Source organism: Clytia hemisphaerica, unplaced genomic scaffold (genome assembly GCF_902728285.1).
Source record: "Clytia hemisphaerica strain Z4C2 unplaced genomic scaffold, Clytia hemisphaerica genome assembly, whole genome shotgun sequence".
In the NCBI taxonomy this organism is placed as follows: domain Eukaryota; kingdom Metazoa; phylum Cnidaria; class Hydrozoa; order Leptothecata; family Clytiidae; genus Clytia; species Clytia hemisphaerica.
Window position 1 is genome coordinate 3,058,811 of NW_027103595.1, and position 17,066 is coordinate 3,075,876.

Consider the following 17,066-nt stretch of genomic DNA (forward strand, 5'->3'; position numbering starts at 1 on the left):
ACCCTCATCCAAAGTATACTATTCTTATAAAAAAAAGCGTGCATCTTGTTTAATACACTCTCACTTTCTCTAGCTAATGCTCAATTTAAAAACATCTTCAAAGATGGTCTAGATAAAATCAAAAAATTTACTATATTACAATAACTCAGCATAAAACACAACACTATTATGTATTTATAAAACTCCGAGATTGGGAGTTTCTGGTAGGGAGCGAGTCCTTTACAGTGGAGATTTTAACAATCTCCTTTCTGGTTTGATGCATTTAAAAATGAATGTTCATTCCGTAATGACGTTCTGAATTAAATCAATGTAAGTTTCCATGAGTTCACCATATATGAGATCAAATGTCCAGGATAAGCTTAAGAATTTCACGAATCAATTGTCAATTTCATTTATCATATTCATGCAATAGAAATCCATAAATTCGTGAAAATTTTAACGTTAGCAATTCATCACTTCCATTCCAATCGAAACAAATCACAAAATTTCTAGGGTACGAAGTCTCAAACTTTTTGATTTTCATTTTTCATCGCTGTTTGTTCATTGGGAGATTTTTCTGAAGTCGCTGCAACTGAAATGAAAAAGGGAAGCACATTGAAGGCAAAGGTGTATTGGTTGGATGAAAATTGCATGCTTCAAGCAGTGAGACTTCGACTTGACTATAAAATAATGGGGAGGTAGTTTAGAAATTTGGCTTTCACTGGGAGCACTATTCAATACGGAACACCGAAGTCCAAAGACATGACCTGGAATGAAGCACAGGATTCTTAATTTGAAATACTTTTAAACACGAACGAAGAATCGTTTCTGGTTTGTTTAGCTACCAAACAATAAAGAACAGAGCACAACCTACCACTACCTCCACCGATCTTTCCAAGGCGATATAAGACCACCAGAGCTACGAGTACCACCAGAACGAGGATACCGATGATTATCCCTGCAATCGCTCCTCCTGATAAACCTTCAGATCCTCCATCTCCACCGCCTTCCGCTGAAATGAAAAAGTATCATGGATAACAACAAAATAAGATTAATTCAATCTCTGTGAACGTTTGATGTATATGTACTTAAATTCTTATTGCATCTAATTCCTCTGCATTGTTACACTTAGGGACTAAAATTATATGAGAAGAGTACAAGTTTTGAAATTCTTTGGCATAAATTTATAAAAGTGTAATCAATAAAATAAACAATAAAAAAATGCATTTCACGAGAAAAAATAATACAAAAATCATGCAAAAAATATAATAGTGTGATTGTGCATAAAATAAATAAAAACAAGTGCATGCGAGAAAGTGAATTGACGTACCAGAATTAGTAAAGCTTTTGTTTGTGTTTCATTCTATGCACGACCACTCACAAGATTAAGTCTAAAAAACTAAGAAAAATTAAGTCAGGAACAGGAGCCAGCTCTAAAACAGAAAGGAAAAGAATGGTTAGATTGATTGAAGTGTAGCTTGGTTATTTAATGTCAAGTAAATGATATCAAATAAAAATGACTTACCTCAGATGAATAAAACCAAAAAGAGGCTGGACATTGGTAGAAGGTGATGAAAAAAAGATCAGAACGAGTGGAAGCAAAACCAGCCATCATTAACAGGAAAAAACTATGGAATCACATGGGACTACATGCATGTAAAAAGTGATTTTCACAATTTGTGATCCTGCACAAAATCACACGGATGTGAAAAGACAATCTCCTGCTGAATTGAGGTGAAATATTTTTGTTATGAAGAAAAAGAAATCATTCTGTTTGTGGTTTTAGAGATGACATGTAATACAGTGTGTCCCAAAAAAAACGGAAAATTATTATATAAAGTGAAATGGTGTGTTTATTGAGACAAATTGTATACATACTATATTCTGCAAGTGAAAAAACATGGCATGTAATCTTTTGACATCCGTGTGATTATGTGCAGGACCACAAGTGAGGAAATCAATCTCACATGCATTTGATTTGATGATTTCTTTGCTTTACAAATTAGGTTATTTTGAACGTTTATGAAATATGTTTCTTAAAAAAGTATTGTCTGGCGTTTACGAAAATATACAAAAATACGAAAAACTAATCAATGGTTTTTATGTACAAAAAATAAAATGATTTAGAAAGATTGGCGGTAAAAAAATAAATTTAAGATTATCTTCCCAATTTAGTAAAAAATAAAATAACAGTTTATAAATTAAGATATTCTTTGGCTGAAACCAATAGCTTTAGTTAGCTCCAGTTAAAATTTCAAGCTCGTGGTTTCAAGAAATTATTTTCGACACTTGCCGTGAAAGGTTAGAGAATGATTGTGAAAATAAATTGACAGTGCTAAATTGGAGATCTTTATTGACTTTGACCAAGCTTCTGCGTACCAACTGCGCTCCCTGTATTATTGGCTAGATTCCCTGGCGCTCATCAGAAATGTAAATAAAGCCTGGAATACACGAGACGAGATGGCTGTTTACCTAAAAGGTTAATATCTACGTTCCATTCATTTTGACAAGGATAATACCATCATTTTCTAGGAAAATCTTGCTCCCAGTCTAACTTTTCATGTCCAAGGTTTAACTACATGCAACAATCAGGAGAAAAGTAATTACTTAGAATTTCAGGTACGCGTTAAATTTGAAAAACCACGTTATTGCTAATATCCTTTTCCTAGTTGACATCCAACTGATGGTCAAAATCATGGGAGTAGTTGTCTGAAATTTTCGTTTTTATCTTTGTCAAGAACCAAGATATAGAGAAATATGCTCTTCGTTTTCTTCTGGGATTTAAATGTCATATGTATTGGCGTCCTCCCTCGCAGGTATGGCGGCGTATGCTGACTCATCATTCTGTTTACTTGAACTAGCCCCTCCTCCATTCTCATTCACTATTTTATCATAGTCATTGTAAACGTCTTTAGCCTCTGCATAATTTGAAGGAGCGACCACAGGCTTAGGCCCAACTCGACCTCCAGGGCCCAACTCTGAATAGATGGAGGGTTCTGGTTTTGTGTTCTTTTGAACTTGAGCATACATTGACTGAAAGGGAATCAAATATTTGTTGAGAAAAAGAGCATACATTGACTGAAAGGGAATCAAATATTTGTTGAGAAACAAGTGATACTTTTATGAACCTACCTGGTTATGCATTTAACACATATATAAATGATATCTATGTGAGCATGACCATTAAAAATCATTCAGAACACAAATAGTGACGATCTACTAAAATTAGTCGTTTGTTTCTTATTAAAAAAAACGTTTAGAAACCAAAATTTCATGCTCTTGAAATATTCTTTCATATTCAAGAAGTCATAAAGTAATAAAGTAATAAAGAAGTCTTTAATCGAAATAAAAATCAACTGTTGGCTGTCGATCCTATTACTTTTTGTGCTTCAAATCAATAAACGAATACAAAAAGGGAAAATGTATACCGATAATTCTTCAGGAGATTTCGCGGTTGCCCTGAAAATTGAAAAAATGAATTCATTCGTTAGATTTCTACAGAAAGTCATATAAAAATATCAAAAGGACCAAATGGTTCGATTTTCCCAATGGAAGATAAAACACACAGATACAATCACAAATCATTGAATTACCCATTTGAAGCAGTGTCTTGGTAGGCTGCCAACTCATCATAGTCCTAAAATAAAATAACAAAAGTTCCATCGAAAAGATGTACCTAGGTAAAAGGGTTGACCCTTTAACGACTGATGAGGAGATAATTCGTCTTCAGTCTTTTTGGCACGGCTTGTGAAAAACCGAGGTATTTCAATATTAAGAAGAGTCAGTTGAAAAAGCCACGGATAAATAACGGTCGCAGTCGCTAAAGGGTTAAAACGATTCATATTATCAGCTGTGTCGGAGGACAGTTGTAAATCCCGTCAGTTTGGAAATATAATTTTCCAGATTTTGCAACGCAGTTTCATAGAAAGTATAATGGGAAAAACTAAGTTGATTAAAAATCAAAACTTACATTGTTTTTCGGAGCTTGGCTGAAAAATTAAGAAAAAATGGAAAACTTAAAATTTGATTATATTTATTATTACAAAACCATGAACAAATTATTATACTTTCAATTAGATGAACCAGAAAAAAAAGAAAGCAATTGGTTCGGACTTACTTGTTTGGTGTGTTGTTTTTGTTCACTTTCGCATACATTTTGTCCTGTGGAAAATAGGATATTTAATCGACAAGCTTATTTAAATAATATTAATAAATAACAAGCAACATGCTGAATGGACCTACCTAATGATTAACATCAGATGAAAATAAGAAAAAAGTGACAATAATTGTACAAAAATTCAGAATGGAAAAATAAAGCTTGTGTGTTGAATAATGTAAAATGGTAAAAAGGAATTTCCCCAAATACGAAAATCACTTAAACCATTCAGGCCCAAAAAACCTTTTAAGTTGTTTTTGGCCCAAATTTGCCCAAAAAAAAATTCCTTAGAGATCAGGCTCCGTCACATTTTGGGCATTGCCATTGAGTCAACATTGAGAAAAGCTATATTTTCTTATTAGGTTAAAGGGAATTTCCACAAAATACGAAAATCCATCTTTTAAGGCGAATAAGAATTTTCCAGGAAAAACCACTTCAGCCATTCTTCAGAGAATCTTGCCCTCCATCTTTGTACAAAAAATCAGAAAAAAGTAATGACAGGATTTTACACAGAGTCCAAAAAAACTCTATTTTTAGGCAGTTTTTGGCCCAAATTTGCCCAAATATATTTTTTTTCGAAAATCGGGCTCCAACACATTTTAGGCATTGCCATTTTGCATCATGGTGCAAAAAATCAGAAAAAAATAATGAGTCAACATTGAGAAAAGCTATATTTTCTTATTTGGTTAAAGGGAATCCCCCCCCAAAAAAAATCCGTTTTTAAGGCGAATAAAAATTTTCCGGGAAAAACCACTTCAGCCATTCTTTAGAGAATCTTGCCCTCCATCTTTGTACAAAAAATCAGAAAAAAGTAATGACAGGATTTTGCACAAAGTCCAAAAAACCCTATTTTTAGGTAGTTTTTGGCCCAAATTTGCCCAAATAAATTTTTTCTCAAAAATCGGGCTCCGTCACGTTCTGGGCATTGCCATTTTGCATCATTGTGCAAAAAATCAGAAAAAACTAATGAGCCAATCTTGAGAAAAGCTGGTAACAGACAGACGGACGGACGGACGAACGGACGGACATGGGTTAATTTATAGAACCTCCACCGGGGTACCCGGAGGTAGGTCCAAAAAGTCAATCAGCAACAGTATTATTTAATAGAGCTAAAAAAAAGAAATGAAAAGTTCTTACCAGATCATCGGGTGATGGCCTAAATAATAAAGAAAATAAATGGTTTTAAGATCTGAATATAGTATTTGCTCAAATATGCACCGCTTGCGCTCTAATTTTGTTTTTAAATACATTCGTAATCAACAAAAATAGCGCGATTTTACTGCTAAATAGGTTTGCTCATTAACATCCATCGTTACCCTACTTAAACAGAGTGAAGCAAATAGAAAAAGTCCATACTTGTCTCGTTTGGCAGATTTGTCAACTTTTGCATACATTCCCTAAAAAAGTTGATCGAATGTCAAAATTAGGTATCTGATTAAAAAACATTGATGTTGATTCAGATATGTTAGAAAAAGTCGAATAATTTTTTAACAAAAACGATTCAAATTAATCATACCTCGACATCTTTACCATCAAGGCTGTCACTTCCTCTCAGTTCTGAATGTAAGAAAGAAAAACGTCGGTCAAAACAAAAACAGAATAGAAAATTAACATATCTAAATTTTTAAAAACTTGTGTGCCTCCAAAAGGAGGAAAATAAATTCACTAAAAATTTACCTTTCATTGGCACATTAGATGCTTTGTCTTCTCCTGGAATCGAAATAAAAAAAAATGGTTACATTTGAACACTTGTTTCCATATTCTACTAATAGTAGGGGGAAATTTGTAAAATCGCTTGATTTTTTTAGTCAAAGCACTTGTTATACATTTTTATACATTGGAAAGCTAAGGGGTAGGGGAATCAAAATAACTTCGGTGCCAATTTTTTTTCGGACACTTTGGTGTGATTTTCGGACAAATATGACAGTCTCAGGCAAAAATTATAGGGTCAAAAATTAATGAAAATACAGAACTGTTGTATATATTCGGAAAGCTCTCAAAAAATTAAGATTAGTGATATATTGCGAGTATAGGTGATTTCAGTACCTAACTCGAGATAATGAGCTTCCAAAAGCGCAAAAATTGGACAAAACAACTGTTTCTGGCTGAAAACACTGTTTTTAAGGGTTAATGTCTCTAGGTATTGGCACCCAAGTTATTTTGATTCACCTACCCCTTAGCTTTCCAAAAATGTATAACAAGTGCTTTAACTAAAAAAGTCGAGCGATCTCAAAAAACGAACAAATTCCCCCCTACTATAAAAAAATTGAGAAAATCAAAACAAAAAGCTAACAAAAAAAATCTCACTTTTCATTTTCTTGAGACAACACACGAGTACAATGACCAAGATGATCAATACAGCCACCCCGACAACCACACCCACGATCAGCATCGTGTTTGGGTCGTTCTCTAAGATAAAGATATCAAATAATATAATTCAGCTATATATATATATTTTTCGTAATATGCTATATTCAGATAATTCTAAGGAAACATAATTTTCGTAATTGACTTCCAGAATGCGTGCTTTTGAAGGTCGTGCAATTTAAAGAAAAAGTGTTTTTAGTACCTCCACTTTTATGATTTTGGTTGGGCGGCTTTGTATAATTAGAGGTAGTAGTGGTAGAGGTAGTAGTGGTAGAGATAGCAGAGGTGATTGGCGTGGTGCTCGTAGTGGTAGCTGAGGACGCAAGAGAGGAAAGAAGGGTGCTTTGTAAAAACAGTACAGAAACGTAACGGAAAAAATCATTACAAAAATCTTGATTGACATTTTACTTTTCATGTTGTGAGATCCTCTCAGCACCTTTTAGCGGGTTTCGAGACCCAAGCCTTGCTTGTACAATCAAACCACTTTATTGTTTGTTTTACCCTCAAAATAAAACATCTCATTGGTTGAAGATTATATCACATTCCGTGTCACAGAAGAATGTAAAATCTCGATGGCAATTAACATAGACTTACTAGTGGTCGGTGTTGTTGTCGTAGTGGTCGTTGTTGTCGTCGTTGTTGTTGTCGTTGTTGTTGTTGTTGTCATAAGTCCAACATTTACCAAAGTTATATTACTGGAGCTTGTCTGAATCCTTTTTCCATCGATTAATAAGTACACAATTGTTTTGTAGCTAACGTTAGTTGCATTAGTCGTAATATTGCAGTTTTGAAAGGATTTCTGCGCGACTGGAACTTTGGCATTCTTTGTTGTGTTATCGTTTTGTGGAAAAGACAGAAACAAATCCACTTCACATAATCCATGGTCATCAGCATTCCATGTCAAAATTGGACATGGGTCGTCTTGAGTGAATATTACATTCGAAATATTGACTAGTTGAGAAAAAAATATCTTAAAATACCAATAACACTATAAGATATTTCCTATTAATTACTAATAAGCTAAAATACGTATTGAAAAAAGTAAAGTGATTTAGTAGATTGATCGATTGCTCTGAAAGCTATCGATCTTTTCAAGTTTCCCGCAGAATAAATACATTTTACAGCTAGGCAAACTGTTTGGTTGTTGTAAGACCGGAATGTAAATAAGTAAAATCACGTATTAGAAAATTGGCTCGAACAACTTGACTAAAAACTCCACCAAGAAGGCTGACTTGTCAAAAAAAATAACCTGCGTGCAAAGATTTGTCGCTTTGGCACTTTTTACAGACCAGTCTGATTAATTGGCCCGATTGGTATAATTATCGTGCAAATTTTGGAACGAAGCACCAAATTTTGACCAAACATAACTAAAGTCTATTATAAATTTGGTATCATTGGAAAGATATTAGTGCATGGAACAATTTGAAATAAAAAAATCTTTAAAAAAATTCTAAAAATGAAGATCTTGTAGAAAATTGCTAAAACTATCATTTTCACTGAAGTGAATCCTTGATCATCGAACGTCATCACTATGAAAAGATTTCTCAAAAATAATCATTCAGTCAAAAGATATCAAACAAAGTTATTGACGTCTAAAAACGCTGTTTTTTTGCTGTTTTCTGCTGTTTTTTTGGGGTCAATCACTTATCAACTTTGTATCATAACTTTATATTGAATAAATATTTTAGTGAAATTTTTTCACAGTGATGACCTCCTAAGATCAAAAAATCTCTCCAGTGAAAATGAAAGTTATAGCACTTTTCTACAAGATCTTCATTTTTTTCTTCTTCGTTTTCATCTTCGTTTTTAGAATCTTCTTAAAAACTTTTTTATTTCAAATTGTTCCACTCACAAATATCTCTCCAACAATACCAAATTTATAAAGATTGAAGAATTCCTTCAAAAGTTATATGTAAAAGAAAAAAGAGTGGACACTTATCGTGAACAGACTTTAATACCCTATTACAATACTACTACTGAACTATTAGTCGTGTGAACGATAATATATGTCAATTTCCTGGGGGGGGGGGGTACTAGGGTTGGCGGATGAGGGGTATGTGCGGACGGCACTTCCGAAAACCGACCCTTAGAGAGACTGATCTTTGCTGAAAAGTGACCCTTAGAGACTTTTTTTTATAATTTTCTTTCATTTTCTTCCAGATTTCCTAAAAATCGTGAATTTTCCGCCCCTTAGAGAGACTAATTTGAAACTTTATAATTTTTCCGACCCTTAGAGAGACTTTAAAAGGGTCAACCCCCGGGTCAACTTATGACATAAATAAAGGAGAAATCACCACTTCCAAAATCAAATAGCTCCCGTTCAGTACAGAAATGTAGCCGTTAACATTATTCTTTTTTCTTTACAACTCTTTTAATATCAATCCATAGGGTATTAGGCTTTATTGGTTCAAATTTGGCGGTTTGTTCCAATTTTTCACAAATTCTTATGAAATTCGTCACAAGTCGGGCTTACTAAATATCTAGCAAAAATCTAAGGCGGTGTGGAAATTCCACGCTCAAAGTTCATTCGCTCGAATGCGCACACTTGTTTACTACCTTGAGGACTGAATCACAAATAAAGATAAAAGCTTCAGTATTCCATTGAATTTTACAGACTGGTCAGTAAAGTACGAAATTACTTTGGAAGAAATCTTTTATTGGTCACTTTTCATTGTTTGACAAATTAGCCTTCAGTAACAGAATAACGTAAAACCCAATTTATACGTAATTTTAGCGTAATATTGTTTTTTTATCCCGCATCAGTAAGATTCTCGCGATTCCATTGGTCGAAAGACATCACGTGGAGGTGGGATATAAACCGTATCTGCCTTCCTCACATTCATTTGAGAAAAAGAAGAAGACATTGCATATTGACGAATGCGCTTTCGAATGTTTTGATCAAGATTCGAATGTTTTGTTTTGAAAGAAAAATAAAACAAGGGGAAAACAGTGATTGAGAATGTTTGTGTCAAAATGATGCAGAAAATCTTTAATTTAAGTTATTTTGATTTTTACTTTTCTTTGGTTGATATGGATTGAGCAAGACTTTCAATTGCGATGCTATAAATTGTTTATTTCTGTTTATTTCACATAATCCCGCTTTTACAGTTTGCTCTTTATTGTAAGTAACTGGTTGGAGAGAAAATTTTGCAAAGGGACTTCCACGGGATAAATCCGTTGCACGGTCGTCTCGAGGTGGGATACGGGATATACTACAGGGATCAGTAAAAACCGTATTGGGACTCGACAAGCCTCGCCACCAATACGGTTTTCACTGACCCTGTTTATCCCGTATCCCACCTCGAGAAGACCGTGTAACTAATAGTATAATGATTACCAAGAAACAGGTGACCGATCAAAACAACCAATCAGAAGCTTTATGTTTATCAACAGCCTTCACAAAAAGAGGTCATTATCGTCAAGATCGAATATGTAGTTTTCAGGAAGTTTCTGACTGTTCTTTTACTAGTATATTATTTGTCAAATGTAACATCATCAAATCACCGACTTAACTTTCCGACAAATATAATTTCATTTGAGGTATAAATGAAATTTAAAAAAACAAACAAAACTTACATTTATCCTTTATAATCAATGCACTCCCACTAACTTCATTATTCTGAAATCCGGTCGCTTGATAAGAAACGCTTTTTCCACACATCTCTGACGTCGCATTGTGTTTAAATGAATAAGTATATTGATGTTGATCAGCCTTCGTTGAATCGATGGTACCATTAATTGATTGATCACCAATCATCCAAGAAAGATTTGGTCGAGGTTTACCACATAATGTAACACTACCACTTATTTCATCTCCTTTGCTGCACGTGAAATTCTTTGGAAGATCTTTGTCCCCACACTTTGAAGGTCCACCTGGAAGTTTGGAAAATTCTTAATGAGTTTCAGCCGAATAGGGTATCTCTGCACAAAGATACTTTCATGTTAACTTCCTGACAGAGTTAAACTTTTATCTATATTGTAACAAAAATATTCATGACTAATGTAGAAATCAGAATCGAAGTTAAGACACTTTAATATTCTCACATTGTTGAGGAAAATGCGATTGGGGACACGTCCTCCCGCATCTTTTGCGAAGATCCGCGTCACAAGACGAAAATGATAAGTGTATATATTCTTGTGAATAATAATAATGTTTGTGGGTTTGAAAAATGCCGCCGATTCGGTTTAAAAAGTTAACTTTGCTCTTCATTGAAAAAGCTGTGAGAGCAATCAAAATCAGCACTGATCTGATAAATTTTATTGGAAATTACTTTTAGTAAAAGTTTTGTATTGTTTCTGTCGTTTTCATATAAAGTAGATACAGGTTTTTCAAAAAAAAGTAAAAATTAACTAAAATTTTATGGCGTTTGAACATCCAATCAAATGCTAGATGTTCGCTTCAGTGTTGTTGTTATTGTTGTTACCATAACGAGCGTGCGAAACATAGAGGTCGTGTTCAGACCTGAAAGTTAAAGTTTAAGGTTTGAGTAGTACTTTGTTGATATGGAAATTCAATTATAATCACTTTTCTTTTGTCAGCATCGATTGGCGATCTCGAGGAATCTCCTTTCCTAACTTGAAATCATGTCATCTTTCCTCTTGAGATACTTTGAAACAAAAAAGATTTCAGGGAATCCCTCTGCAAAACACTAATTCGTGTTCGTTGAAGCCATTACTGCTAGAGATGCTCCGAGCGTCTCTAAGTCATAAATGTCACGTTCTTTTTTCTTCATTTACAAAAGGAGCATGCTTTTCACTCGCAAATTCTGATTTCGTCTATTCAGAAAACTGAAACGAAATCGTAAAAACTTTTTTTTTAAACCAGAGGGTGATTCCTTTTTAAACTTTGGTTTAACTAATGAGAAGCGTGCCGTTAAATACAAAAGGAATATAAAAGAAACATGTAGACCTAATTGCTTTAAACCTTGGTCTGAACACGACCAGGGATGGTGGTTTAACAACACATGATCCTGGTGATTCCCGATGAAAACAGAGGGCTTTCTATTTGTTATGGCTTATTCTTATTAAAATTTCTTATTCAATTAGCATTCAATGTATCTTAAAAATCTTTTTTGCTACGTTTTCTTTCTTGGAGAGGTTGACTTTTCTGTCCAACCCATCCACCCTTTACCGATATGAAGAAAATAAAATTACATGACTTCAATAATATTGTTGATTGAATTTTTTATGATGATTGGCTAACTTTTGGCATTTTAGCTCTCTTGGGACAATAAATAATTGAGTGGAATAACAATTCCAATCGCCACTAATTAATCACGCCTAAACCTGTCTATTCAGTCACCATTTAGACGAAAAAATAAAAAAGGCCAACAAAGGTATTGGCCTCATTAACAGACTTCGCAAACATGTACCAAGAAAATCTCTGCTTACTTTATACAAATCTTACATTAGACCACATTTAGACTATGGGGATATTATATACGACCATCCTGGAAATTCGACTTTTGTTCGTAAGCTTGAATCCATCCAATATAATGCCTGCCTTGCTATAACTGGCTGCTTTCGTGGAACGTCTCAAGAAAAACTCTATTCTGAACTTGGTCTCGAGAGTCTTGCTGATCGTCGATTTAGTAGAAGAATGATCTTCTTCTACAAAATTGTAAACAATTTAGCCCCCTCTTATTTACGTAACTACTTACCAGCAAGACTTGCGGCACCGGGTAATCTAAGAACAAGAAATCCTATTTATCAACTTAATATTCGAACTGAGCGTTTCCGGAATTCTTTTTATCCATACTGCATAACACAGTGGAATATTCTGGCTGGTCGTATAAGAGATATGCCTTCAGTATCTACCTTCAAAAAAGCAATCCTTGAGTTTCTAAGGCCCAAATCTTCTCCTGTTTTTGGAGCTCGTGACAACCAGGGTGTGATCCTTCTCAATCGTCTTCGAGTAGGATTTAGTCACCTCAACGAACATAAATTTAGACACGGTTTTCGTGACACCTTAGATCCATTTTGTGCGTGCAGAACAAATTCCATCGAAAACTCTCAACACTTTCTTTTGCACTGCTCTATTTACTCTCAGGCAAGACATCTTTTGTTCAACAAACTTCTGAACCAAGACATAAATATTTATCCACTAAGCCCTCCTAAACTCTTCAACCTTTTGTTGTACGGTGATCCAGAATTACCTTTCAACATAAATAACATAATAATTAATCTTGTCATTGAATTTATTCTCGACTCTGAAAGGTTTAGTGGTGCCTTATTTTAGTTTAATGATCTTCTTACACAGCTCTAATATTTTTTAATATTTGTGTTATTTTTTCTGTGTTTGTTTTTGTAAGTAGTATATGTTCGTAAGTGTAATGTAGCTTCTCAAATCATATATATAAAAAAAAAAAAAAAAAAAAAAAAAAAAAAAAAAAAAAAAACCTGTCTTTATGTATGGCCTTGACCACAAAAAACTGCTAGAATCACAGTCATCTATGTAGCATCTTGGATTTTGAAATTATCGACTTTGTAATTTCATTGTAAATTGCATGGTTATACTGTACACCATCAATAGGTTTTATTTCAAAACATGGATATTGTATTGTCGCAATGCCAGTCAACTTTTCATCAGCGAGACTTACGAAAGAGATCCTACACAGCAAATTGAGCGAAATGTCAGTACGCACGGAGCTGTTTGGAAGAACACCCAAATCCCATTACTTTAAAATCGTTTAGCATCGACTCTTAGAACGTCAAAAGGCTAGAACAGTAAATTTCGGCATTTTGAAGTTTCAGATTTAGGAAAAAAAGGAAGAGGTGGCTTCAGTTTACCTTTTGGGTGATTTTGTAAAGGGATAATCAGATGGTTTGATATATTTAAATTACAGAAACCTTCAAAGTATTTTTGTGTAACAATTTACCAAAAGTTTAAAATTTTTGAAAATGGGTTCTTACACGGTTCTTACGTTAAAATTCTATTGTTTTCATCCTAAAAGCCAAACACTTGTAACTTAAATATATCGACTTTTGAAAATAGTTAAAGGTAAAAGTATAATGAGATTTTGCTCAGAACAATAGAAGGATCCCACATGCCAAATATCTCAAACCATCTGATTATCCCTTTAAATTTACGAAGGGCCACTTATTCAAAAATTTTACTCTTTTTATAAGCAACTCCAATTTTGGGATAAGACTTTAGCTTAGCTTAGCAATCTAGCTCATTTCCTAAAAAGTTGCTTCGACCACCCCTGATATTATACCATACCATATCATAGAAAGATGATGTGTTTTTCATGCTTGTCAACGTTGAATTTTATATACTCTCACATAGACGGAGAAAATTGGTTTTCACTTGACAGGATATTATACCATATTTATACTTTTTGGGTCAAGGGCTATTGTTTACCATAGTCGTTTGCCATGGTTAGATTTTTCTTAAAGCTTTTACTTTACGAGAGTAAAATTTTACTAGTGAACAAAATTGGCAAATTTTAGCCCTAGAGCTTTAGCAAACTGGTTGCTTATAAAAAACGTTTACACAACTTTGAACAAGAAAATGAAACGAAAGAGAAATCATACGTCAAAACCACGTTATTGAACAACATTGTTTTAAGTTTTGAGCATTTTGAGAGACTTCGTATTAAATACACGCTTTTTCAATAAGAATGTTGTGGTTTTTTGGGAAAATCATCCAAAAATAATTAAGTTAGGAACGAAATTCAACATAAATTTAACATTAATTTAAGTAATACACACCTGAAGCATGAAATGGCATTTTCGTGAAAGTATTGAGCATTTAAAGTTAAAAATGCATTTAAAAAGCTGCATTCTTAGGTTTAAGATGCTCGAAAATAGCATTCTTAAATTCCGTTCGCCAAATTCTACGATGGTGACATTCTTAGCAAATTCTTAATTTTTTGGCAAATTTCATCTTATAATTTTATATTCTTATAAATAAAAAAGCGTGTATCTAGTATATCAGGTATTTGCAAAAAATTACCCTGTACCATAATGAAGCACTGCCAGAAATGAGACCTCACTTCCTTTTATTTTTGATTTTTCATGATAGGGCGCTATAGTTGCCATATAATTGCAAGGTCGCCATCCTTGAGTACATTATTTTATTCTCTATCTTTACATGTAACCTTTCTATTCAAAAGCAAGAATTATAACAGAATACATAGATCAAAGAAATGACAAACCTTGAACATCAAGAGTGAGGTCAACATTTTCTATAATAAGTAAGCCTTCTAATCCGGCTGAATAAAACTTCAAAGTGAAAAAGGCGAGTAGAGCAAATTTTGTGTGGACTAACTTTCGCGAGTTTTTGCCACTTTCACGGAAATTAAATATGAGAAATTCGGCCAAAAAAACTCACAGGAAAATTGAAGAAAATGGGTGACAAAGAGGCCGATTTACAAAATTTCATCAAACGAAAAATTTAGATTCTTAATTCACGAAAAAGAGGTCCAACTCCACGTAATCAAATTATCGAAAGAAATCACAAACCTTGAACATCAAGAGTGAGGTCAACATTTTCTATAGTTTGTAAGCCAATGACGGCTGAATAAAACTTCAAAGTGAAATTTCCGCTGTCTTCATATTCAACATTTTGTAATTCAACTGATAAAACTCCAGTTCCGTTGTTTAGAGTTATGGCGCCTGATACTCGACCATTGAAAGCGTCATTTATAACAGTCAGGGGCCTGGTGAATGTATTTGATGTGTCAGATGTTAGCAATAAAGTTTTTTCACCATCATTATAGTGCACATTATACGTAGTTGCAAGTGTCTTATCTACCACACCATTCAAATTCCATCTTAAAGTTGCTGTTGTGTTTAGTTCAAAGATTTGTGTGTCATCTCCATCTCTTGTAACAACTGCACATTCTGGAAAACAGAAAGAACTTCTAATCAATGAATATCAATGTTCACCAAATTCATGAAAAGAAACTAACCTTTTGGATAAATTGCTAAAATTTGATTTGCTAAAAATTGCTTGCCGAAAATATATTTTTAGGCAAGGAGTTGTATATATCTTAAAATGATAACCAATTTTAATTTTTGTTCTTTGTGACCAAATGAGACTATTTTACTTGATCAAATATTGACTATCGAGTTATAAAAGCTGAAGTTTGTTACCTTATGATTGTTTCTGAAAATAAATTTTAGCAATAAAATAAGTAAAGAATTAATTTTTAATTAATTTATCTCAAAAGGAGAAATTATGTTTCTATGAAAATTCTGAACCAGAAACTGGATCGCAAGATGGATTAAATTTTTTAAGATTTTTTTGAAATCAGCAAGAAAGTTACAGAGAAGTAAAAACGAAATTTAAAAAAAGTCTCTATTTTCTTTAAAAATGGTATTCTGATAAGGTATTCTTTCATTGAATCTTTCTTCCCTTAAAAGTGATGTTTCAAAATTTATAAACTGCCAATATCTATAGAATAGACTTTACAAGACATAGGGGAGGAGGGATGAGGACACTATGCAAGATCAGAAAAACATAGAACTCCAATAGATTACACGAGAGATACAAAATAATCATAAACAAATAAAAAAGAATGAATGAATGAAACATCTTACCAATGAAGGTCAGCAATAATAATAAGAACGTTATCTTTTTGTAGAGTTTCATCTTCTGTATATAAATAAATTGGATTTTCCAATACTTTATCTAAATAAATTGAAAAATTCTTTGCATTATAAGTGATTGGGAATATATTGTACTTCTACAAAGTTAGGTATTCCTCCAATTTCAAGGAAGAATGCGGTGAGAGACTGCTGGTTCTGTACAGGTGAGTTGATACATAGTCAACACGTCTTCAAAAGAAACGACATCGTGGGCGAAAATGTCAGCTCCGAGCAATCTACAGTAAAGCTTTTGCAAATTTATTTGGGAGAGCTTAGCTGAACAATGCTCAAAACTCTTCAACAGTCTACCATATGACATACAAAACGTCATTGTTGGTTTGCGGTTGGTTGAACAACCTTACTGAACACCCTCCAACCCAAAAAATTTTATGACCATTTGAAAAAAGACTGAAATTTTTAAACCTGCAACAGGGGCTGAAAATAAGTGTCATTGGTCAATATTCGACAGGAAAAGTTGTTAAACTCATGTAAAACCATTTTAGTTGGGCATTAAAAATTTGGCCCAATAAAAAAGTACCATTCTTAGCTATCCCAGGTTTATGGGGTAGGGATATTTAGCTCCTATCCCTTTTCATGTTCAATATCTGGTATATTTGCAAAAAAGTGGTGACAAACCATGGTTTTGACCCTCTAGAAACTGTTCAAATTTGTCAAAACGAATCAAAAAAGCTTTAAAATACTCCTTGTAAGGCTGCCTAAGTGGGTGCAAAACCTAAATCCCATAGCATTTACTGTTATGGCTACAGGATGTAATGTATGGGACATTTTTGTTGATTTTCGGATTTTTGGATTGATTTCAGTGAGTATGGGTATCTAGCCTTTTGACTCAATCAAGTCTAGTGTTAGGCTAACTCCAGATAAAATAAAGTTTGAACCTACTTCAACTCAGAGGTTAGGCTGAGGCAAAATCTCTGTGGTCAAAGGTTTATGTTCCATATACGTGACGTTT

At 33.6% G+C, this 17,066-nt stretch overlaps 1 protein-coding gene across 1 annotated transcript; it reads right to left on the reverse strand.

The window, feature by feature from the left end:
• Nucleotides 1–3,363: 3,363 nt before the first annotated feature.
• Nucleotides 3,364–16,100, reverse strand: LOC136801778 (uncharacterized). The gene is made up of 14 exons (XM_067058444.1): nucleotides 16,049–16,100; nucleotides 14,969–15,349; nucleotides 10,079–10,375; nucleotides 7,097–7,453; nucleotides 6,705–6,815; nucleotides 6,443–6,544; nucleotides 5,813–5,845; nucleotides 5,652–5,692; nucleotides 5,492–5,532; nucleotides 5,273–5,291; nucleotides 4,097–4,140; nucleotides 3,950–3,968; nucleotides 3,573–3,616; nucleotides 3,364–3,438 (listed from the first exon to the last, which is right to left on the reverse strand). Exons 1-14 carry the CDS (start codon nucleotides 16,098–16,100, stop codon nucleotides 3,369–3,371), a joined length of 1,611 nt encoding a protein of 536 aa, XP_066914545.1. The 3' UTR covers nucleotides 3,364–3,368.
• Between the last annotated feature and the right edge of the window lie 966 nt (nucleotides 16,101–17,066).